The sequence below is a fragment of the Agelaius phoeniceus genome, chromosome Z, assembly GCF_051311805.1.
Source record: "Agelaius phoeniceus isolate bAgePho1 chromosome Z, bAgePho1.hap1, whole genome shotgun sequence".
NCBI lineage: Eukaryota > Metazoa > Chordata > Aves > Passeriformes > Icteridae > Agelaius > Agelaius phoeniceus.
Genome location: NC_135303.1, coordinates 82,926,393 through 82,949,700, shown reverse-complemented (window position 1 = coordinate 82,949,700; position 23,308 = coordinate 82,926,393). Strand labels below are relative to the sequence as shown.

General features: G+C 39.5%; 1 protein-coding gene across 3 annotated transcripts in view; it reads left to right on the top strand.

The window, feature by feature from the left end:
• The window catches only part of RAI14 (retinoic acid induced 14), an 85,330-nt gene that overhangs the window by 48,862 nt on the left and 13,160 nt on the right, over positions 1 to 23,308 (top strand). For all 3 annotated transcript variants that reach the window (XM_077171213.1, XM_054652518.2, XM_077171212.1), the window contains 5 exons: positions 16,581 to 16,669; positions 18,411 to 18,475; positions 21,282 to 21,339; positions 21,536 to 21,606; positions 22,965 to 23,071. In XM_077171213.1, coding sequence (XP_077027328.1) covers positions 16,581 to 16,669; positions 18,411 to 18,475; positions 21,282 to 21,339; positions 21,536 to 21,606; positions 22,965 to 23,071 — 390 coding nt within the window. The remainder of the gene's footprint in view (positions 1 to 16,580; positions 16,670 to 18,410; positions 18,476 to 21,281; positions 21,340 to 21,535; positions 21,607 to 22,964; positions 23,072 to 23,308) is intronic.

Below are 23,308 nucleotides of genomic sequence, written 5' to 3'. Positions count from 1 at the left end.
TTTCAAATTTCATGGCACACTGCAGATTACACGCTCCAAAAGGTATTAATCTTTGGGGATATTTTTCCCCATGGACATTACTTTAATAGGACAGAAATTAAGATATAGTTTCATGCTAATGGGTTTGACTGAACTGAAACTATGGTGAAAGAGTTTTAAAATCCTGCAGATGCTAAGGATTTGCTAAGGGTTCCTTGTTTTGATTGAAGTGTGCTAATGAAAGTTTTGTGTAAACGAGATTCCTTTTGATATATATATCGAGATTCCTATTTCATATATATCTTCTGTTATTCTTCTTGTTCTCCTGCAAACATTCTGAATTGTGGAAGATAAAAGATTTCACTAAGAAAGTACAGCCAAAAGATTGCTATCCTTGCACTCTTCTCAGTATGGCACAGAAAGATGATTCAGTGAATAAGTGAGAAATAGGTATCCTGTGACAGAACAAAAACCTTGATAAAATTCTGGATAGATGTGGGCAAAGAAGGACTTGGGAGGGCAGCACAAAGCAGTTTATACCAAACTCTAAGTTCTGATAAATTACCTCTGGATTATATATATTGAGTCATACTCTGCTTCTTTCTTGGTCTGGTTCAATTTCCTACATCTGCTCTATTTCTGCTCTGCATCTGAGGGAACTGAGTGATGGATTGACTCATAATAACCTGCAATTTCTTACTGCAGAAGTCCAAGTCATCAATTACGTCAAGCAGGCTTTCTCCTCCATACTTTAATAGTTTAAAAGTTACCCACATATGTTTTTCTTTTGGCCACTGAATCTTAAGAATTACAGCTGTATTTAGCATTTCATGTTTTTTACAATCAACATAACTTCAGACCTCAGTTCTTAAGATCTTCCTAAACTGCACTCTGTATACAGTGTATCCAGTGTAACACCTACTTTGCAAGTTTCCTGTATAAATTGATACTATGGATTTTCCTAGGGAACCACCCAAGACTGAATTTATTAGTATCTCTTAACTCTAAGAAAGTAGCTAGGTATTGGTGCAACAATTTTTGAGCTTTACATGGTTACAATAAAAAAATTCCCATTTTCATTCTTTGACTGCAGCTACTAGGTCAGTCGGCATATATTTATATGAATGATGGTGTTACTAATAATGCAGTTGCAAATACTTCTTTTAGTTGTTTGGAATAAATGTGAGTTAGTGCTATAAAGATCTCTGCTGCTTCTTGTTCTGTGTGCTCATTTGATTGTCATTTACTTTTAAATTTTTTTCTGTGTTGTGGTTTAAAAGGCAGCTTGAGAGAGAAGAAAGAAAAGCAGTGTTGCTGTGATGCAGAAATACAGCATGTCACGTCTCATTCTGTTTCCAATGCTTTGGGAAATTTAGCAGACCTGCTCAGGTTATTTCTGTCTACATTTTGAAAGATAGAGACTGACAGGTGTGGGAGCAATGACACTAACCTGGAGAGACATAGCTGCCAAAGGTGGCACAGAAATGTTCTCCAGCATGTCTTATTGCTATTGGGCTGTGTCTTGTTTGTGTTTTTATCACTCTAGAGTATTTTTTTGGTGTGTACAAAATGGAGTTCAGCCATCATTTCTGCAGCATCTCCTATGTTTGCAGTATGATGCCAGCGCTTCATTCCTGCTGTGTGCCTGGGTGCCTGACACAGCTGTTTTTGCCTAGCCTCAGAAGCTCTGCTTAGAGACCCTTCTGCAGCCCAGCACTGAGGTCTGTTGGTGTGCTGCAAGAATATGGTGCTGGTTTGTTGGCTACTCCACCTTAACATCAGTAACTCATGTGCTGGGAAATCATGATCTGCACAGGGCTTTTTGGGAGAACTGTCCACCCCTGTGCTCAGATTTCACAAAATCACAGAATGGTTTGGATTAGAAGAGATCTTAAAGATCATCTTATTCCAAGCCTCCTGCCATGGGCAGGGACACCCACATATGGCCACATTGCTCAAAGCCCAGTCCAACCTAGCCTTGAACACTTCAGGCATGGTTCTTCCACAGCCTCTCTGCTCAACCTCTTACAGTGCCTCACCTCTTTCTCAGTAAAGGATTTCTTATTACTTCATTTAAATCCACCCTTTTTCAGTTTGAAACCACTCACTTTGTCCTATCTCTATATGCCCTCCTCTCCAGCTTTATTGTAGTTTCTGTCTTAGGTACTGGAAGGTGCTCCAAGGTCTCCCCAAAGCCTCCTCTCATGAGCCTTGCACATGGAAATAAGGCAGTGATTGGTGACAGCTCCATGACTTCAATAAAGGCAAATAATGGCTGACAAATTTGTTGGCCTTCTGCAGTGGTGTCCCAGCTGTGGTGCATGAGGGAAGAGCAACAACATCATCTGCCTGTATTTGTTCAGAGCACTTCACACTGTCCTGCACAAAACTCCTGTCTACAGCCTGGAGAGACATGGCATGGACCAGTGCTCCCTCTCATGAGGGCAGAGTAGAGAGGCAGAATCACCTTCCTTGACCTGCTGCCCACAGAATTATTTGGATGAAGAGCAGGGTATGATTTCTGTGAGCTGACATTGTCAGCTCATGTCCAGCCTCTTTTCCACCAGCACCCCAAGTCCTTCTGGGCACGGCTATTCTGGGTCTGTTCATGCCCAGCCTGTGTTTGTGCTTGAGTTTGCCCCGACCCAGGTGCAGGACCATCACTTGGCCTTGTTGAACCTCACAAGGCTCATGTGGTTTGCTGGTTGCATTTTAGAAAGTTGTCTGCAGTGCCATGTGTGAAGGGAGCTCTTTGGATGAGTGTTCTATTGATCCCTGTGAGTACATATTGATGTGTTTGTTTACTTAGTTAGGATGAAGTTGACTAACCAGAAGAATGTGGCGGATTCAATTATGTAACAGACTGTATAATGTGATTAAAGACTTTGGAATGTGGTTGAAAACAAAAAGGAGAAACAATTACAATATTTTGCAATATTTTGTTTGGTTTGTTAGCTCCATCGTTGTCTGTACCCTTAAGGTGTGACGTGTTTCTTTTAAGACTTTTCTTTCTCAGTCTTTTTGTTAACAACCCTACAAAGAAAATTTACAGTGCTGTCTAGATTTTTGAGATATAGTAATATAGTTTATTATTTTAAACAGAATGTGGAGAGGATAATTTTTCATGCTTAGAGAAGTACTTTTAAGTTTTCATTTTATAATTAGATAGCTTCCTATTATAAAATACTTGAGCTGAAAGGAACAGAGACCAGCTCTGAGGGTATTCTTTATTGGTCCTGTTGTGTACAGTATGTATCATCCCACTGAGTCCTGCTATGATGTGCTCCAGCTGTGGCCCAGTTTTGGACATTACCTCCTAAATTTCCTCTTTGTGTCCTTTTTAATCCCTATCATTTAGGTCCTTTATTTTGTGACTTGTGGACAGGCAATAAAATGGAGGTACTTAAAATAATGAGGTCTAGGTACCTCATTAATTTAAGGTATCTACTACTAAGGTAGATATTTCTTAGAGATAATATTTACAAATTTTCATTAGGAGGTTTAACTCCTCAGCAGTATCTCTTTAAAAAAAAGGTACTTAAAAAAGACCTTGTCAGAGTAATAAAATTATAGTTTTTTAAGACTTGCTTGACTTTCCACACCGTCACCCTGCCTTTGACTAAGTTCTTTCTATAAACAATAAATCACTTTTAAGGCCATGGAGCAAATCCACCTTTGGCATAAGTTGACACAGTTCCATTGTTGCTCCCACTCACATAGCACAGACTATTGCCAAGTATAGTTGTAATAGAACCTATCTGGAAATCTGACTCTGTCATTGTAGTCTTACTTTGCCAGATAGGTTGGTTGTTTTTTCTTTTGGTCCAGCTTCCTTAAACAAAAATACATGGCTTTCCAGCTTGGAATTTGATCATTTGAATCCACTTAAACTAACAAAGAAAAGGCTTTCAAAAAGATCCCTTTCGGGAATGATCGGATTGGATTCATTCATGTGCTGCACTTTCCACAAGATCAAGTGTTCAAATGGGCTGTTATTTTAAGAAGCTACTGCCATTATTGAGGGGAAGTGGAGGGATGGGGGTGGGGGAATGATTTTGGAAAGGATTTACAGTGTATAAATGGTAGCACTTCCTTGTCCTGAAGTTATTTTGTCAGTGTGCCAGTCCATTACTGCCATGTTTGCATGTTTCTGCAAGGTACTAAACTAGAATTAAATGCTTTTGGCTATTAAGTGAAACAATAGATCTCTGTACATTTTTTTAATCTGCAATCGAATCAGTTGTTGTTCAATAAAATTACTCTAACAATGGTACAAAAAAGCTTTAGAAACCTCTGCAAATTTGTGCTTTAAGGACTCTTTCACAAAACTACTGCCAATAGCAGTTAATAGAAAAGACATATTTTCATTTGAAAGAGACTCTTAATGCCTTGGAGGCTGAACTAAAAATAAATTTTGGAGCATATTCCAACTGCAAATACTTGATATTTATTATGTACATAATATTAATTTTTGTTTTCTTCCTTTTGGATCTTACTGAATAAGGAGGTGGGGACAAGTCACATGAAAAACATCACTTTTTGAAAAGTAGATAATGTTTTAATTACCTTTGAGAGAGAATGTTTCCTTCTATGTAATAATATTTACCTTAAAAGAAGCTATTGGAAGAAAACATAGAATGATGAACAATTTGAGTTGGATGGGACCCATAAAAATCATCAAAGTCCAAGTCCTGTCCCTGCACCAGACACCCCAAGAGTCAGACCATGTGCCTGAGAGCATGGTCCAGACATTTTGAATTCTGTCAGGCTTGGTGCTGTGACCACTGCCCTGGGGAGCCTGTTCCAGTGCCCAGCCACCCTCTGGGGAAGAACCTTTTGCTGATACCCAACCTAAACCTCCCCTGACACAACTTCAGGCCATTCCCTCAGGTCCTGTCACTGTCTCCACAGAGCAGAGATCAGTGCCTGCCCCCAGTTTGCTCTCACTTGTGAGCGTGTTGTAACTGCAATGAGGTGTCCTGTCAGTCTCAGCTGCTCCTCACGCGGCTTCCCCTGCAGACCATAGAGCAAAGTAAGGTCAAGGGACCTGCTCAGGAAATTCCATTTTAGGAGTAAAAAGGGAGGACAGAAGTTGTTAAGTTCCAGTAGGTGTGGCCAGCAAAATAGCAGCTCTGTCCCTGCCAGCTAGATTGAAGGAGGCGCAGACTTTCCTAGGCACTGTGGGGTTTGGAGAATGCATATTCCAGAGCATAGTCAGACTGTCAGCCCTCTCGGTCAAGTGACAGGGAAGCATGTTGGTCATGGAGCCCTGACCAACAAGAAATTTTTGAACAAGTTAAGCAGGAGAGTGCCCATGCAGAAGCCCTTAGGCCAGTCAGAACGGGGCAGGATGTGAGGAATGTGCTGTACCCTGCAGCCAGGGAGAATGGTCCTTCCTTGAGCCTAGGGAAGAAGGGACCCCAAGAGACTCGAGGATAACCTCTTGGCTTCTGGAGTCTGGGATACAGAGGATTTGAGGCCAGCTACACCCCAGCTGAGAAGGAGATTCTGGGAGTTTATGAAGGGGTTTGAGCTGCCTCAGAAGTGGGGGGCACTGAAGCACAGGTTGCAGAGCTTTATATATAAAGCCTGCTGGCTTTATAAATTGCTGAATGAGAGAAATGAACAGTGCCCTACCTCTACACTGACTTGTGGATGTTGGCAAACACTCTGTGGTTGTGTCTGGACTGACAGAAAAGGAGCAATTGGTAGTGCAGAGGGAAACCCATCTGGGCTGCTGAAATGTGGCAAGAAATCGCTGCCCAGGTAGAGAAATGGGCTGTAAAAGTGCATCATGTAGATGCACACAAATGCAAGGGTCAGGCTGCTGGAGAGCTGTACATTGATTTGATCTCTGAGAAAAAAAAAATTACTTTTATCGCAGTATTTAATTTCTGATGGTCGCAATAATGTCTAGGTTTCTGAACATGGACAAAGTAAGAAAGACCACAGGGATCTCAACCTTTGTTTTATCTCTATCCAACAGACGACTGAAATCTGGTTCTTATTCCAAAATGTCTTGTGAAGTTTTATTTCCATGGGAGATCTGGGTGTAAAAGCTTTTGTCTTTCTAAATATTTTTTGAAGTTTTTTTTTAGGTTTAAATCATGATTGTTCATTTTTTTGTCCCCTCCCCTGCCCTGCAGCTTTGCTAGGGATATAATTTAATTAAGATGTTGATATTAAGTTTCCTGAAAAATTGCTTTCAACTTTAGACAAATGCTCGGAAATGCTAGGCCATGGTTGGATTAATGTGTCCACTGCCAGGATACTAAATTGGGCTAATTAACTTTCTATTATGTTTAGTATGAGCTGATTGTTCATGTATGGTGAGAGGGAATGCTTTTATCTCCACAACAGCGGAGCAATACTTAACTTTGATTTCATAATCAAATCATGGCAATACATGAAAAAATCCACACTGCCTACAAGCACCATTGACAATCATGCAGGCTTTTAAATGAGATCCATGCAGGGGAATTCATGATAGTGGTTTGTTCCTGGCTCTTGACTGAAACTGTGTAGACCATTTCTGATGGTTTTGACCCCTCACTTGACCCTTCCAACTGGAGTTGGAAAATTTCATGATCCAGTTTTTAGTTCTTGCCTACACTTTTGACAGAATTTGAAATCAACAGCATCCAGGCTCTGTCATTTTTAAAGTAATTTTTATAGGCTATTTTAGCATTTTTGTAGCTTCATGTTATTAGGGAAAAAAAACCAGGCCATCTTCTGAAGAGACAGAAATTAATCATCTTTAGTTGTATTTCAGTTCCAAAGATCCTAAACTTTTTACTTTATCTCTTTAGTGATTTCCTATGTTGTAAATCAAACAAATTCCATGTATTTAAAAAACAAACTCCCTATTCCATATAAAGTTCTCTGAGCATTAAGAATCCCAATGGATTTGGCGTCTTACATGCAAGGGGCTTCATGCAGATGATATCTGAAGTTCAAATACAAAACAACCAGTCTGCAATTTCTTGAGCCAGCTTGTGTCTTCTGTTCTAAATTTGCTTTTCACACAGCTGATGGCTATTGTTAAGAGCTTTTGTATTTCATTGTCTTTTAGTGGGACTGTCATCTCAGAGGGAAGCAAATCCTCTTCTGAAGGGCCCTTGTACTCATGTTTGGGTAGCCTGTGAGCCTCCTGCCTACAGGCAGGATTGGCCAAACCTGTACTGCAGCATGAGGCAGCCACTGGAATTCCCTGTTGATGCAGCTCCATTTGCAGAGTTGCCAAACACCCAGATTTTGCCAGACCTGGCTGGCTTTCAACATGTTTGTCAGTTGCTTGGATCAGAGGAGAGCCTGGATGATTGGGAGTTTTTGTATGCCTGGGTTGAAACAGCTGCAGTTTGGCTCATGTGGAGGCAAAACCCAGCGCCCCAGTTTCCCGTGGGGAATGCTGTGCCTGCTCCCTGCACTTGTCCCATCTGAGCTGGCAGGAGAGCCATGAGGGAAGCGTGCCTCTCATGGGTTGGGCCAGAATCAACCTCTTCAAGGCTGGGGGGGACAGGGTTAAGGCTGCAGTTGTTTTTCAGATTTATATCTACATGATGGGCTGCAGTTGTTTTACATGTTTTTCAAAGATTTATGCAACCAAATGAGCTGTATGTGTAGATTTTAATTATACCCACTGGCTGTTACTGGCATAAAAATGTACTCTAATCTAGGAAGGGGAGCAGACAGCCGAAACAGAGCAATGTGCAAATGCTGAATTTACTTAAGTTTTTTTTTTTAACTTCAAACTGAGGTCTCAGGCAGTAGACTGTGCTGGTGGCTGCTTATTTACTAGATTTATGTTTCACTCTGTTTTCTGCTACCTTCTTTACAGTCCTGTGTTAGGAAACTGCTGAAAGGTAGCTGGAAAGTAAATGAAAAATTCAGAAAAGCTCTGAAGTTGCACATGCCTGTGGCCCAGCCCCTAGTTGTCTTCCAGTATATGGAATCTTAAGTAGTATAATTATTCTGAAATACAAAATAAAAAGTATATTGCCATAATAATCCAACGAGTTTCTTCTAAAAAAATATGAAGTGGTCATATTAACCAGTGGTCTTTGAATGTGTTACAAGTAGAGTGATTACTATGAGTACATGTTATTGCACTTGGTTTGCGAATATCCCATGAAGTACAAGTTCATTTTGTGCAGCTTAATAAAAAAATAAGCACATCCAAACAGTTGCTTCAAATCTGAAGAGATGGGAAGTATTATGAACCTAAAAGGTACAGAAACATCAAGGACAACATATCCTGAGCTATCACTTGTCAGTATCCCTCAGGTTCATAAGGATATTTCTGCTCATCGGTTCTTGGAGAACTAGATGCAGTTCTTAAGTCTTGCTGGATTTTCACACTACGAAAATATTTGCTTTAGATTAACCTTTACTCAATTGCTCTTCCTCTTTTGAGCCTTTTCCTGGCCTCTTGTTAGGCCAACATGGTTCGGGATTAAATTGCTCTAATGTTCATGACTTTCCATATACAAAGGTGATTATCAGCAATTGCTGACCCACAGGCAGCAACACCAAGTGAGTTGTGTTGCACTATGTAGTTGTTGCTCTCATCTTTGGGCTTAATTTTGACTTTGAACTCTGTTGGGCCTTGAAAGGACTGAACATGGCTAGCTGGTTTTACCCAGCTTCTGGAAGAAAGTCATCTTTACCTGGGCACATCCTCAGGGATTTCATGCTGTGCTAAAAAGATGTTGTGCCATTGGGCATGAATACTGAGAAGGTAACTGAGCACCTGTTTGGACTTTATACATGGGATGTGGTCTTAAAGAAACTATCAGAAGTAATCTTCCCTACTTGTCTGCCTTCCTTGGCTTTGGAGGCTCAGGCCACGCTGCACAGATTTCTGGGCTCTTTATGCTTTCTGAGACTTCATCATTTGTCATACTTTGCTATTTTTCTACCCTACAACTCAATTTTTTGGGTTTTTTTTTACTTTTAGAAAGGACTACTTTAAAAAGTACTAATTTTTACTACTCCAAAAATAAAAAAAGTATGTCTAAATTTCAGACTTTCTGTCAACATCTAGGAATGCCTTGAAGCTTCTGCTTGCAGAATCACTGTTGCATTTCGCTGACATTAGTTCCTGAGGAATTTTAAAATAGACACTGTTCAAGAAACTTTATGTGGTAAATCTAAATTGTGAGCACTTGTGTTTACAATTAATGGTACATGGAAGGAAAGTCCATACATTTCAGACTTGAAGTGGGAGTTTGTGTTAATGTGGTAATAGAGTTTGCCAAAGAAAACTGTATGTGAAAATGGAACTGCTAGAGCACAACCTGAGAATGAAAAGTATAAAGCTGCTGGGGATCCCAGAAATCTCTCTGAAGAGCAGCTGGGTGGATATTTTGCTGAGTTTGAAGGCTAAAATCAGGAGTCTGTAGCTTGCCAGCTCCTCTGTTGAATGACGCAATTGCTTCTTTTCTACAAGAAAACAGCCATTAAAGAGGCTTGCCTTTTATTAATGTCCTATAGCTTGAGGTGTGTATGATTGAAACAAGACTTTTCATGCTATGATGTAAAGATGGAAACTTTATATGAAAACTGCATTGTTTTGGTTTCATATATGAAACTTCATATGAAAACTGCATTGTTTTGGTTTCAGTGGTGGGTTTTTTGGTTTTGTTGGTTTTTTGACAATTGTCCTAAAATACATGCTACACAGAAGGGGCATGCAGGATTTTTGTCAGAGGGTTCTGTGTGTACTGGGGCAGGGCAGATGCCATCTCATATTAAAATAGAAGGATACAGTCTGTGTGCAGCACTTCACTTTACTGTGGCTGGTGCTAAAGGGGAGAGAGGGGAAAATAATCTCATACAGCTCCTGGTAAATCCATACCCGCCTCTGTCAACTTCTTAAAATCTTGCACTGCACTCTAGAAGCTGTTTGCAGCAACTCATTGACTGACTGTTTTAAAACTCTAAAAACATAATTTTCTCAGCTTGTACTGGTGCCAGCTCTGATTTGAAAACAAAAAGTATTTCCTTTCTTCCTCCTAAGATAATTTTTGAACTCTTCTGGCTGCATGTATACAAGTGACAAGATAATGATATGGAATGCCACCATTATTGAAAAGCCACATTTTTTACAGTTGCTCTTGGGAGTAGGTAAAATGGGTGCAGTGTGAAGCTGTAATTTTTATTTGTTTAAAGAAAATAATAAAAATCCCCAAAGAACTGGTAAGTATTGATAGTGATTATCTGTAGATGTCTGATTTTCTTTTAAGACAGTCTGATCTGCCAGACATCAGTATGGCTCCTCCATAACTAAATTACTTGTTCTACCTACAACATATATTGTCCCAAATGAGTGACAGTATCTTGGTAATGCAGTCAGGAAAAGATGAAGTTCCCTTTGACTTTCATAGCAAAACATTAATGGTTTAATTTTAGGTTAAAGGTGAATTCTACATGCTGCTCCTTATTTTTCATGAACAGATTGCCTCTGTGCTGTGTGATGAAGCAGTGGAAGGCAGCTTTGGTTTCCAACTGGTTTTGTTTGCTGTGCCAGCTCACCAGCCACACAGTTACCTTCCTGCCTCTGCTGGTGCAAGGAGAAAGCACAACCCAGAGAGGGCTTGCAGAGAAAGGCAGAAGACACCTCCCACTCAGAACTGTTATGGAGCTTTCCCAATCATTTAATCTGAGGGTGGTAATTTCTCTATTATTAGGTTTGAGGTGTGTCGAAAAGGGTTTACTTTCAAAATTGTTTTAGTGCTGATAAAATCTCAAGCCCTTCACCGATCAGTAAACCATATTCTTCTACAGCGACTGGTCATGGTGCTACATGTGAGAGGAGGCCACACTGGACTTCCTCCTGTGTGACACCAGCTATTCTCTTCATGCAAAGAATGTGCTGCTCTAGTAACTTGTGGCCCTTTCTCCTTCAGACCAGGTCTTGGTGCTTCTGCCACTCAGCCTGTGACGGAAAGCAACCAAAAGCTGGATTTCATCTACTGTGTTTATTTTAGCTGTTGTTATTGAAGGAGGAGTTGAGGCCTTGAGGGATAGCATTGTAAGCTAGGTGCTGCTTCTAAAATATATAAAAGCTCCAGTTAGTTCAGAAAGTCAGCCAGGTTATCAGTAAGTCACTTTGTGGCTGAGGTAGCTGGTGAATTGCTTGGCTGTCTGATCTGGTAGTAGCAAAGCTTAAATGTATTCAATTTTTTTCTATTTTTTTTTTTTTTTTATTAGCAATACAAGGTCTCTATGCAGCTTTGTATCTTTATCATTCTTGTTTGTTTGTGTGAAGGTATTGGTTGGTGGGGAAACTATAAATCATCAAATTGTTGGAAGGCAAGTTAGACTTTTTAAAAGTCAACAAAGGGTTGACATCCATTAGAAAATGAAGAAGAATGATCTGCCTTGGGGAGGGATGTTTTTACTCAAAATAAACCTTGACAATGAGTGTATATGAGTTCATAGTGTTTTTCAAACATTATTGCACTTAAAATATTTTCAGAGCACTCAGATTGAAATTGCAGAGAACAATAGTATTATACACTTGCATATAAGTTTGACTGGTTTCCATGTTTGTCATAATAGGAAATAGCAAATACAATATTCACTTAGCATCCATAGTTCAGCCAAATTCCTTATTGGCTTTGGACTTTGGTAAGTAGTGTGTTGAAGTGCTTTCAGGGCTTGGAGAAAATCTGTTACAGAGTATGCTAATTCTGCCCAGAAAAAACTCTGGAGCATGACCTTGCCAAACAGAGGTTGAACCCTCTGATTGGGTGTAATTCTGCTTTCCCCCCCCCACCCCGTTTTTCTTTTTGCAAATGATAATTTCTTTGTTAGAAGGTTATTGTCTTAAATTAAGACTTGATATTTATTTTTTTCTGATTTTATCACGTTTCTCTTTACTTTTGCAGCACTTCCCCTAGATATATGGACCACCCAGTTGTTTTAAGCCAGCTGTCAAAATACCATTCAGTAAGAGGATTTGCAGGAAGCAGCTCTGCAAATGGTTAAGAAGAGAACCTGAATTTAGCAGAGCCATGTCTTACTGCTAATACCACCTTAGCAATTGCCATCAGCTACAGTTTTACAAGTCTAACCCCTAAATGTGGATTATTTCTTTCTACTTATGGTGTAATGATTTGTAAAGAAAAGTTTTATGTGAACTGAGTGGTAAAAATTACAGTCCTTTTTCATTTGAGTTAGACTGACATTTAAATAATTTTTGGAAACACTCATTCTTGGTCTTTTGTCAAAGACTGGCTCTGTCTGAACTCTTGTACTTTGTCTGTCAGATGCTGGTTAAAGAAGTCTTCATTCCCTTGCTGGTTTAATATTGTGACCAAAATGGGAAAAAGGTCATTTGTCCTCAATAAGGCATGGGCTGTTTAGGACAGATGTAAGTGCTTCACCCATTGACATCTATCTGTAAAAAATCTGCTGCTTCAGAGTAGTTCAGGGATGTCATACACAGCTGTGTCCTCTGTTCAGGCAGCAAGCATCATAAAAAGCCTCCATCAATGTAGGGTTTTTATTTGAGTAACATTTCAGGTCAAGAAATTTGAGGTCCTGACAAGATTTTGAGGTGATATCCTTCAGTTGAACCTGAACCTCATGAAATGAATTCACTTTCACTCTAAAAGTCTGTTTATTCCAACTGGGCTTTGCATCCTTCACAACTAACATAATTTTTCACCTTTTCTTGTTAAGTACTGAATAAATATGAGACCTGTACATTCCCAGTAGGAAAAAGCAGTGTCAACCTACTGATCTTCTATCTGCTGCAGAGGTGGGTCTTGAATCACTGGGAATGGTAGCTGCTCCTCTGCTCACTGAAACGTCTGGATAAAACAAAAAGAGACCATCCTGCTCCTCAGGAAGAACAGAAATGTTTTACAGCAATAAAAGTAATCTATCTCAAAACAGTTCAGGCTGAGCTATCAAGACGTAGCTCTAAGTGGCAGTAACAGGCTTACCTATTGTGAAGGGAAAATGAACTTTGTTGTAATGGGATCTTCAGCTGAATGAGAATCCAACCCTCAGTGTGGCCCTTGGTCCAAATGAAGTCTTACGTGTTTGTTTTTGTGTACCTAAGTCATTGCACAACCAGGAAATGGGAGGAAAAGTTGTTTGCTTTCATATCAAGGAAAGTTTATTCATAGGAGATGCAAGTAAAATGCACCACTCTTTAAGGCGTCCAGATGGTGAGAACTCCAGTATTTGGAAACCTGCAGTTTTTGCCTCAAGTATTTTAGGAAATTATGTAGCTTGTTAGGAATTATTCTGAAATGACTGTCTGCAGTCTTCTTTGTTTCAAGAGCCTGCCTTGCTATATAGGATTCTTCAGTATTTACTACTCAAGTGTTTGGGTTTGGGGTTTTTCTTTGTTTGTTTGAGTCGGCTATTTTGTTTGTTTGGATTTTTTCAACTTCAAAAAACCTTCCAAAAAAAAACCAAAAAAAAACCCCAAAAAACAAAACCGACACAAAAAAAACCCCAAACCAAAGCAGGGGCTATTAACTTTAAAATCAGAATTGCTTCTTAAGGGGGAGGGTTTGTCCAACACTAATAGTTTAGCTTTAATATGACTGTGATAGGTTCATTCCATTCTGGAGTTGTTCTCTCTATAGAGCAGGACTCTGTTTACTAAATCAGCAGTTAAGTATATCCCCCATTCCCTTCCAATTGCTTTGAGACTGTTAAGAAAAAAATATCTCACCACAGGTTTATGTTAGAGGTAGTACCAGAAAAAGGATGCAGAGAGGAGACACACAGCAAGCCGTTCTTTGTGAAATAAAACATCTGCGTGTGTGATGACTTGTTGAGAACTGCCATGGGAATTGTTTTTGTTGGTGGGATTCATGTGTTCATAGGAGCATAGCCTGAAAAGAGTTATTTTTAATTTTCTCTGATATTTTTTTACAGTCAGATTTTACCTAAATAAAACTTCTTTAGCACTTGCGTGTTCATGTTGCATTTGGCGCTGTACTACAAAGTCTGTCCGTAAAATCTCAGTGCCCCAGATTTAGCCAAGTTATTATTATTCAGGTATTTATTATTACTATGAATATTGTCAAATGTAAGTTAGCCAAGTGTGTGTTTCACAGTCTTCCTAATACATAAGAGAATTTGATTGTATTTTGTGTTTACACAAATGTATCAGAACATGTTTTGGTATTTTGCTGGTATGTTGTGCTGGCTAAATTAGAGGTGTTGGAATTTGTCAGACTCCTCTTGTGTCCCTCCCCCAGTCATTTTCCCAGAGCCTGAGAAACCATTTCTTCCAAAGAATGTTTACACAACTTTGCATTGGTCACCAAGTACATGAAGTTTTGATTTTGAATGACTGGAGAACAGACAGCAGCAGCCCTGCTTGTGCTCCTGGACGTGTTAACTCTTCAGCTTGATTATGGCAGTAGAATTCACAGGATGAACACACAGAATGCTTTTATATTTGCAGAGAAAGGCTTAAGTGCTGCCTGTCTGCCATTTGCAATCAGCAGCATCCAGTGTAGAAGGAAGGACTCCTCCTAGAAAGTGAGGTGTTTGCTGTACTTGGTAGACAATTCTGTTCCAGGACTTCTCCTGTTTTGATTAATTCTCCTCTCTTTGTGAGATGTTGTCTGTAGGTCTCTTTCTCTGCTGAGTTTTCAAGAAGTCTATGGCTTAGAGAAACATGGTGTTGTCATTCACAGACTCTGTGTCTGAAATACCCATTTCATTCCTGCCTGTTGTTCCAAGTTTCCCTGGTTAGGCTGAACTTTCAGTGTTAGCTTTAACACTTAAAGGAAGCAGTTGTTCAAAATATAAACTCCTAAATATATTAGTTGATGTGGCTCTGTGATTTATGATGTTTCTTTTACATTCCAGAAGAAAATCCCTTTTACACTGGGGTGCAAAATTTAAAAAATTAATACCTCCTTCAAAAGATATTAGAAAGCATCCCAGGAATACTGGCTTTTTCAGTTTGGTGCACATTTGATGACAGTTCTAACTTTCCACACACAAAGAAATAGTAATTAGAAGTGTTTTGTCTTTAATTTTTGTTTTATGTAACTCCCACTGAAAAAACTGCTCTGTGTGCGTCAGGCTGATGTTGGTAGGACTCACATGGGTAGCAGGATGTCTGCCCATATCTTAAAACTTGACAGCACTGGTATGTCATGCATCAGGAGGATATAAACTTCTCTGTTTTCAGAAGCTTTCCCTTCATTTTTGCTTCAGGGCAAAATGAAGTCAGCAGCATCTCTGTAGCACTGTTTCTGTGAATGTTGATGTGCCCAGCCTGAGGATGTCAAACATAAAATCTCAGCTGTAAAAAGGCTTGAATTCAGTATAATTTCTTTGGTTTGTTCTGTAATTACATCTTAGGTAATTGATGCTTGGAAGTGCATCCTGCCATGGTGTGGTTGGTAATGTCTGCAGTTTCACACTGTTTAAGCAAGCAAGTGCTGAGGTGAACAGCAAAACCACAAGTGGAAAAATACATCTCTGGCACAATCTCGCAAATATTCAGTAGCTTTGATTTCTCCAGGTGATACTCAGAGTAAAGTGTTTTCCCCCACCCATACACAAAGGAAATATGAGCTTTATAAAGGACAATGCAGAAATACAATTTGAGGTAGTTTAATTAAGGAAATGCAGAATCATGTTTTAGAGGAACTAAATTTTGTCCACTGAAAGGGGAAAATCTAACTAAATCTGACTAAATCTGACTACTCTGACTAAAATATCTAGAACAAAGTCAGTTATTATGATTGTTTTCTTTATTAATTCCCCAAGCCCAGGCATTCTTTGGGGTGGTATTATATCACTAGGGACATAAGTCTAGAAATTGTGTGAGACTAGATGTACATAAAGTATATGATATGAGCTGATGAGACGGCAGCCCGTGTAAAATCATAGAATCATGGGGTTGTTCAGGTTGGAAAAGACCTCTAAGATCATTCAGTCCAGCCATTAACCCAGCAACCCACATCCACCACTAAACAGTGTTCCTCCACCAGTGTCACATCTGCCTGTGTCTTAAGTATGTCCAAGAGCCTTCCAGGGATAGTAACATCACCAACTCCCTGGGCAGCTTTTTCCAGTGCTTGACAACCCTTTCAGTCAAGAAATTTTTCCTCATGCCCAATCTAACCTCCCCTGGTGCAGCTTGAGGCCATTTCATCTCATCCTATCCTGAGTTACCTGGGAGAAGAGACCAACCCCCAGCAGGCTACACCCTCCTGTCAGGCAGCTGTAGAGAGTCATAAGGTCCCTCTTGAGCCTCCTTTTCTCCAGAATAAACATCCTCAGCTCCTTCAGCTGCTCCTCATATAACTTGTTCTCAAATCTTTGCCAGCCTGGTTACTCTTCTCTGGACATGTTCCAGCACATCAACATCTTTCTTGTAACAAGGGTCCCAAAATGAACACATTGTCTGACCTGCAGTATGGAAGTATGACTACAAAGTCTTTCTGATGTGCCATCTCACTTACAGAGCTGTATCTTCCTGGGAGGAAATGGAAGGATACCAAAAGATCTAAGGACAGGGAGGAAAGAATTTGCCAGTTTGAAGTTAGTGAATGAAAGAGAAAAGATATTTTAATAATAATAAAAGACATGTAAATGCTCTCTTCCAGTTTTCACCTGGCAGCCACGAAAGGGCATGCAGAGTGCCTCAGGATCATGGTGACACATGGTGCAGATGTGACAGCCCAAGATGGTGCAGGTATGTCTCTCTATACCAGTAGCATGATACACTCAATTTGCTTACATAGTCATTGATGTGCAGACTGAAAACACAGATTTGACAACTTTGCTTTTCCCCACACACCCTGTAGGAAAAGCAGTTGTAACACTTGCAGGTTTCAGTATATTTGCTTTCCTGCACGCAGAATTCAGAATCTAAAGTCCTTAAAATCTTTTGTCCTAATGCTATAAATTTCAGTGTTTGTAGTGGGCTCCAGATATAAAATATTTGCTTGATGTTTTTAAATTGTTATTTTTAAGTGAAAAAAAAAGAGAAGAAGAAAATAATTATCCTCCCCACCTCTTCTTATTATTACAGGTTGCATCAAGATCTTCAGTTTTACTTTCATGTTTATCCAAGCTATTAATCCCATTAACTTTACAGGAGTTGCAGTAAGACAATTCCTCAGGATTATGACACAGTGAAAACAGCTGATACAGGCCGAAACAGAGATGAGAGCTGTTAAATATGATGTCTCAGTTCTGAAAAGTCCTGTGCTTAATTACTGCTCTGCTAGGAGAGTGATGGCAGCTGAATTTGAAACTGGCAAACTCTTCTTAATAGATTTCAGTTGACACATCTTCAGAATCTGTGCCCAGCATTTTCTCTGGCTAGCTCAGCCACCTGGATGACCTGTCAGCATTCTGTCTTTCCAGTAATGATCTGTAATTGCTGGGCTCATGAGTTCTGTTTTGCCACTTACTGCAGCCTGAGGGAATCTCTGTCATATGTGGGAATCATTTGCCTCTATATATAAAGAAGTATCTGTGGTAGTGGAAGAAGCATTCGTATTTTATGTAATGATAAGGGAATATATGATGCAGACTATAATTCCAAACTCATGCTTCACCTTGCCTGATGAATTATTGATCACTTGTGTAGTAAAAGATTTCCTGCCTACTTCCACCTGAGAGTGTCAGCCCACAACTCTTTAGTGAAATCCTTCTATGTGAAAGTCACACCATTTGCAATGAGAGCTTCCTGTCACAAGTGTCTTTGTCTTTATTGAGTACTAAATCCTGGGTCCTTCTTTTCTTAGTTGCATGGATAATTTCTGTTTTTGCTGTCTTGTCATCAATTTTTCAGATGCTCTGTAAGATGAAGCTGGAGGAGAGACTTCAGTGTTTCATCATAAATCCATAATCAGTAAATCATCATGAATTCAGCTAAATGAAAACCAATGCAGACCTGTATTTGATAGAGAATAGGAAATCTGTGAGGTGCAAACCAAAGCAGGCCTGTGTTTGAGTCTTCTGTGTCTACTTCATGGGTGACACAAACTTAATATATTTGTAGGTGGTGAATTTGGCATGTTTTGCTCTTGATGCTGGGTACATTTTCATTGCCAAATAGCAAAAATCATGACACCGACAGACATCCGTGTGCAAGGGAGGCTGTGTAATACTGGAAAATTGTTTTCTAAGAAACAAGACATAATGTACAATTTTAGACTTGCTTCTTCCTAGGTGTAGTCTGATACAATGTTTGTGTGACTCCTTTATATGAATTAAGACTTTAAGATTATTCTGTTACTTGCCTGAACAGGTAGTAAAGACATTCTGCTTGATGTAGGTTTTTACTTTATTTTCTCTACCCTTACTTTTTATGTTGTGATAGGAACAAGACAGATAATTCAAGATTTTTCCTTTGACATGGAAGGTTTTATTCCTGTGCTTTGGCATGATTGAATAATTAATTTGCTTTGCTTTTATTCTTTTAGGGCACAGTGCTTTACATCTTGCAGCAAAGAATAGCCACCCTGATTGCATTAAGAGGTTACTTCAGGTAAAAGAAAAATCAAATTGATTTTGATTTTTTAAATTTTCGTTTGCTTTCATTAGACTCATTTTATGCTAATAATCTGCACCACACTTCTATACTGTTCTATCTCCTTGGCATCAAGAGAGGTGCATCACGAGTTTAAACATAAAGAGCTTAAGGACATTGTAGGCACTGTGAATGGATGATAGAAAACAGTGTATCTTCCCTGAGTGGTCTGCAAATACAGTTTTCTATGTCCAGCTGCTCTGACATAGCTTGGTTGGGTTTCAAGTAGTTGTAGCTTCAGTTTAACTTCCTGTGTTTTGTCTGTGTGTTTGGACGACTTGGAATTAGGATGGATTAAGAGTTACAGGGGAAAAGGTTTTTCACTTCTGGGGGAATTCTGATAATGTTCCACTGGAATGCTTTCTGTCTGTTCACCATAGAAACATTTTCAAGTTTAAAATAAAAAAGAGATGAAAACAAAGTAGTTTAGATCCAAAAATCATATGGAAATAATAGAATCTTCAGTAAAATGAGGTAAAGGACAGTGAGGGGTTACAAAGGGAGTTGAAAGAATGGGGAGAGAAAATAAGAAAAACAAAAGTGAAGATGAACAGAAAAGTCTCATTGTGTTGAAGGTGAGTGTTAGTAAGCAAAGACATTGTCCATTTTCATTTCAGAAATACAGGTAAGTTTTCATGGTGGTGATCAGAGAAACAGAACAGATTTTTCTAAGTTTGGAGTTATCAGATCTCAGATAAAATAATGAATACAGACTGAGAATACAGATGAAATAATGATTAACAACCCTGCTGGAACACGATGGTGCAGATAAAGAATAGATCCTATATCCCAGCCTCCAGATTGTTTTTCCCTGGTTGCCTCAGGGCTCTCCAGCTGTCCGGGGACTGACCTAGGTCAGTGTCTGACAATGCAGGGTCCAGTTTCACTGATTCTCACCTCCACCCCTTGCCGGCGGTCTGCCCAGGGTTATCCTCAGCCCCGATCCACGTCGCCATCAGGCCGTGGCTGCTGGCATCGCAGGCAGCTCAGAACCAGCCGTGCTCAACACCAGGGACCTGCTTTTGTTGGTGTTTTTCTGCTTTCATTTCAATATGGAGGTTTATAAATACATTTCTAAGTGCAGACCTGTTGGTCATATCCTCCAGTACTTCATGCTCTTAGGGTTATCTTCTGTGGATCAAAGTGTGTGTGCAAGGAATGTCTGACTGGTGTTGAGCTAAAACAGGCGGAAAAAATTATTTCACACAGGCAGAATCATGACATTTTTGTTACACGATGTAATGGTCTATGTGATCCTGTTTTCCTAGATAATCACAGGTGTGTGGGAGACAGTGCTGCGTGTAAAAGTCAAAAGTTACAGTGTTTGTTTTCTGGAAATGAAAGCAACCAACTGTCCAATAAAAAGCTTTGAAACTTGTGAAGGGCTTAGAGAGCCACTCCTGTCAGGAGCAGCTGAGGGAGCTGGTGGCGTTTAATCTGGAGAAAAGGAGGCTTAGGGTAGACCATATCACAATGAGAAAAGGAAATGGCCTCAAGTTGCACCCAGGGAACTTTAAGTTGGATAATAAGAAAATTTCTTCACCTGGAGGAATTTAAGAGCTGTGTAGATGTGAGACATGTCTCAGTGATTAACTTGGCAGTACTGGGTTAATAGCTGGATTTGATGATCATGATGGCTATTTCCAACCAAAATTCTCTTTGCTGTAACTAAAACAAAAATCTTTGGTCCATTTAATATTGGGGTTAACTGTCCCATCACAGGTTATTAAGGTTATTAAGTCCCATCCTCCAAGATTGCTCTCTTCAATTTGCTGTTGTTTGCACTTTTTGGGCCTGAAGCTGCAACAGTGTCCTTGGACATCTTGGAAATCTTTGGAATAGGATTGTTTTGTCTAACTAAACTGTGAAGAGAACTTGCTAACACTATATGGAGTTCAGACTTATGAACTAATGCAGTACAGAATCTGGATAATATGAAAGCTAAAACTTAAGTCATCAAGAGGGATGGAGCATGTCTGCTGTGAGGAAAGGCTAAGACTGTGGTGTTTAGCCTGGAGAAGAGAAGGAGACCTTAGAGCTGCTTTTCAGTATCTAAAGGGGCTACACAAGAAAACCAAAGAGGGAGTTTTTACTTGGGTATATTGTGATAGGACAAGTGGCAATGGCTCAAACTACAGGAGGGTAGGTTTAGATTCAGTATTAGGAAGAAATTCTTTACTGTGAGGCAGGTTGAGCAGAGAAGCTCCGGGTGCCCCATCCCTGGCAGGCCATGTTGGATGGGGCATTGAGCAACCTGGTCTAGTGGAACATGTCCCTGCCCATGGCAGGGAGGTAGAACAAGATGATCTTTTAAGGTCTTTTCTAATCTAAACTTTGGCATGGTTCTATGAAATGCAGGACAAATTGCCTTAGGACATGGTTGCTTTAGCTTTTACTCTAATGTTAAAAAGAAAAAAAAAATCTGAAGCAAAAGAGACTTTATTTACTGATTTATTTATTACTTTATTTATTTATGTATTTATTTACTTTTTTATTTACTGACTTAAATTATTCTGAAACCGTAACATTTTTTAGGGACAGTTCTCTTAACCATGAGGATTTCCTATAGCTTCAATATAATTTGGTGTGAAGACAGGAAATACCAGATTGGTAGAGAGAGAAGTTGTACCTTCCTTCAGTGTTCTTCTCTGAAGCAGCACATAAATATTTTTGCAAAGATGTTAGCACTCTGTCTATATAAAAGATATGTTTTATTTTCTTTGTGTCTCTCTAATTGCCTTTTCTCCTTTTCCGTATTGTGCAGAGTAAATGCCCAGCTGACACCACTGACAATTCTGGGAAAACAGCTTTACATTATGCAGGTAACTTCTTTGATGAAAGTTTGTACTGTTTTGTTGTGCTTGATATTCCTAACTTATCAGCCAAAATTTCTTTCTGTAACCCACTGCAATGCTGCAGTATTGCAAGTGGAAGTGTGGGACACAAATTTTGAAATTGGGGTTTAATGGACTTTCACAGTTGTCTTGTTTTTTTAAATTTAATTTAATTTTGTTTTAGCTGCATGTGGGTGTCTTCAGGCAGTTCAACTCCTGTGTGAGCACAAATGTCCCATTAACATCAAAGATTTGGTATGTACCTCCTCTCCTGTGTGTACTGCAGATACTTCAGAACTTTTATCACCCTCATTCCTTCTGTTACCATGCTCCATCTCGGGTGCAGTAGTTGAAAGCAATGCTGTGCTCACACCTTCAGGGTTTCTCTGCTGGAGGAAGTTCCTTTTGCAGCTTGCCATTGTAGAGGTGTGGAAGCACTTCACAATCTGATACTGTAGTGGCAGGATTTGCTGATTGTTGAGACATTGGCACAGGTAGCTACAATCAATTCTTACATGTTCATAATTAAAAGTGTCCCCAGGAGGCTTTGGAAAAGGCCCAGTATGTGGCCAAGGGCTGCAAAATGCTCACAAAGCCCAGTCATAGCATGACATGCCTGAGGGGAACAAATATACCTCATGTATTCCAAAGGCTCAGAGACACTACTGTGAAATGTGTACAACCAACCAGGTCTGGCTTTGGGAATGATGCCTGATATAAAACCAAATGACAGAAGGAAGGGATCTGTAAAGCACAGGCCAGGCAGAAAGTGATAAAGATACTCAAACTTGTTTGGTTTTGGCTTTGGTCTATATCTGGTCTTTCTAGCAAAATATGTCACAGACATAGATATCTGATCTAAGATTTCAGCAGATGCTTTTTAAAGGCATAAAAGGTTTGTTCAGTCTTAAGGCTGTAGGAGTATCTTAAAAATGTCCTGAGCTACATCATGCCCAGGTATAGGAAAGAGAGAGACCAGCTTCAGAGGTGCATGACAAAATGATAAGGAATGATCAGAATTTGGGCAGTGGACCTAACTGGGAAATTCCAGTTAGCTACTAGTAAAAAAATAGCCTCACCTTGAAGGCAGTCAAACAGTGGAACTGGTACTTAGAACTGCGTCTTTACCTTTGGAGGTGCTTAAAATGTGACTGGACAAGTCTCTGAGCAATGTGCTGAAACTTGAAGTTTGCCTAGCTCTGGATTGAGAAAGAAGTGGGAGAAAGCCCCAGATACCTCTAAAGGTGTCTTCCAAATTGTTATTCCATGACTTCATGAAATGTTGTATTTTTGCCTAATATTTAGTTAAAATTACCATTTTTTGTTATGGAGCTACAGAAAGATATTTTGTAGTTTGAAAATAATTGTGTTTTAGCATTGAGCAAACAGCAAAGGGAGTACAAAGCAAGTTCCTGCTCCCTGTGTTTTGCATCATCCCAAACAGACTAGAAAGGAATTATAACACACTCAGCTATGTTTATGGTACACACGAAAATGTGCTAATAGCACCTCATTTTTGCTATGTTAAGGTAAAATTTGCAGCTGACTTTAAATCTCAGTGTGTTTTTATAAATGGATGGAATACTTCATAGTTTCTTTATATGCATTTCTAGGATGGGAATATACCTCTGCTGCTTGCAGTACAAAATGGTCATACAGAAGTCTGCAAATACCTTCTCGATCATGGAGCAGACATCAACACCAGGGATAAAAATGGAAGGTACAGTACATTAACATGTTGATTCTTCACCAAAGCTGACTGTCAAATGAAGATTTCTTCTCAAATCCTTCCCAAAATAGTTGATGTTAGGTGAAAGAATGCTTTCTGTACTAGACAGCATATCCAGATTGCTGAGAAGGCTTACAGAATTCTGACTGAAGTAAAAGATGAAGTAGAAACTGTGTGGCTATAAAACTAATCTGCCTGTAAGATTTCCCTTGGGATACCAGCGCATTT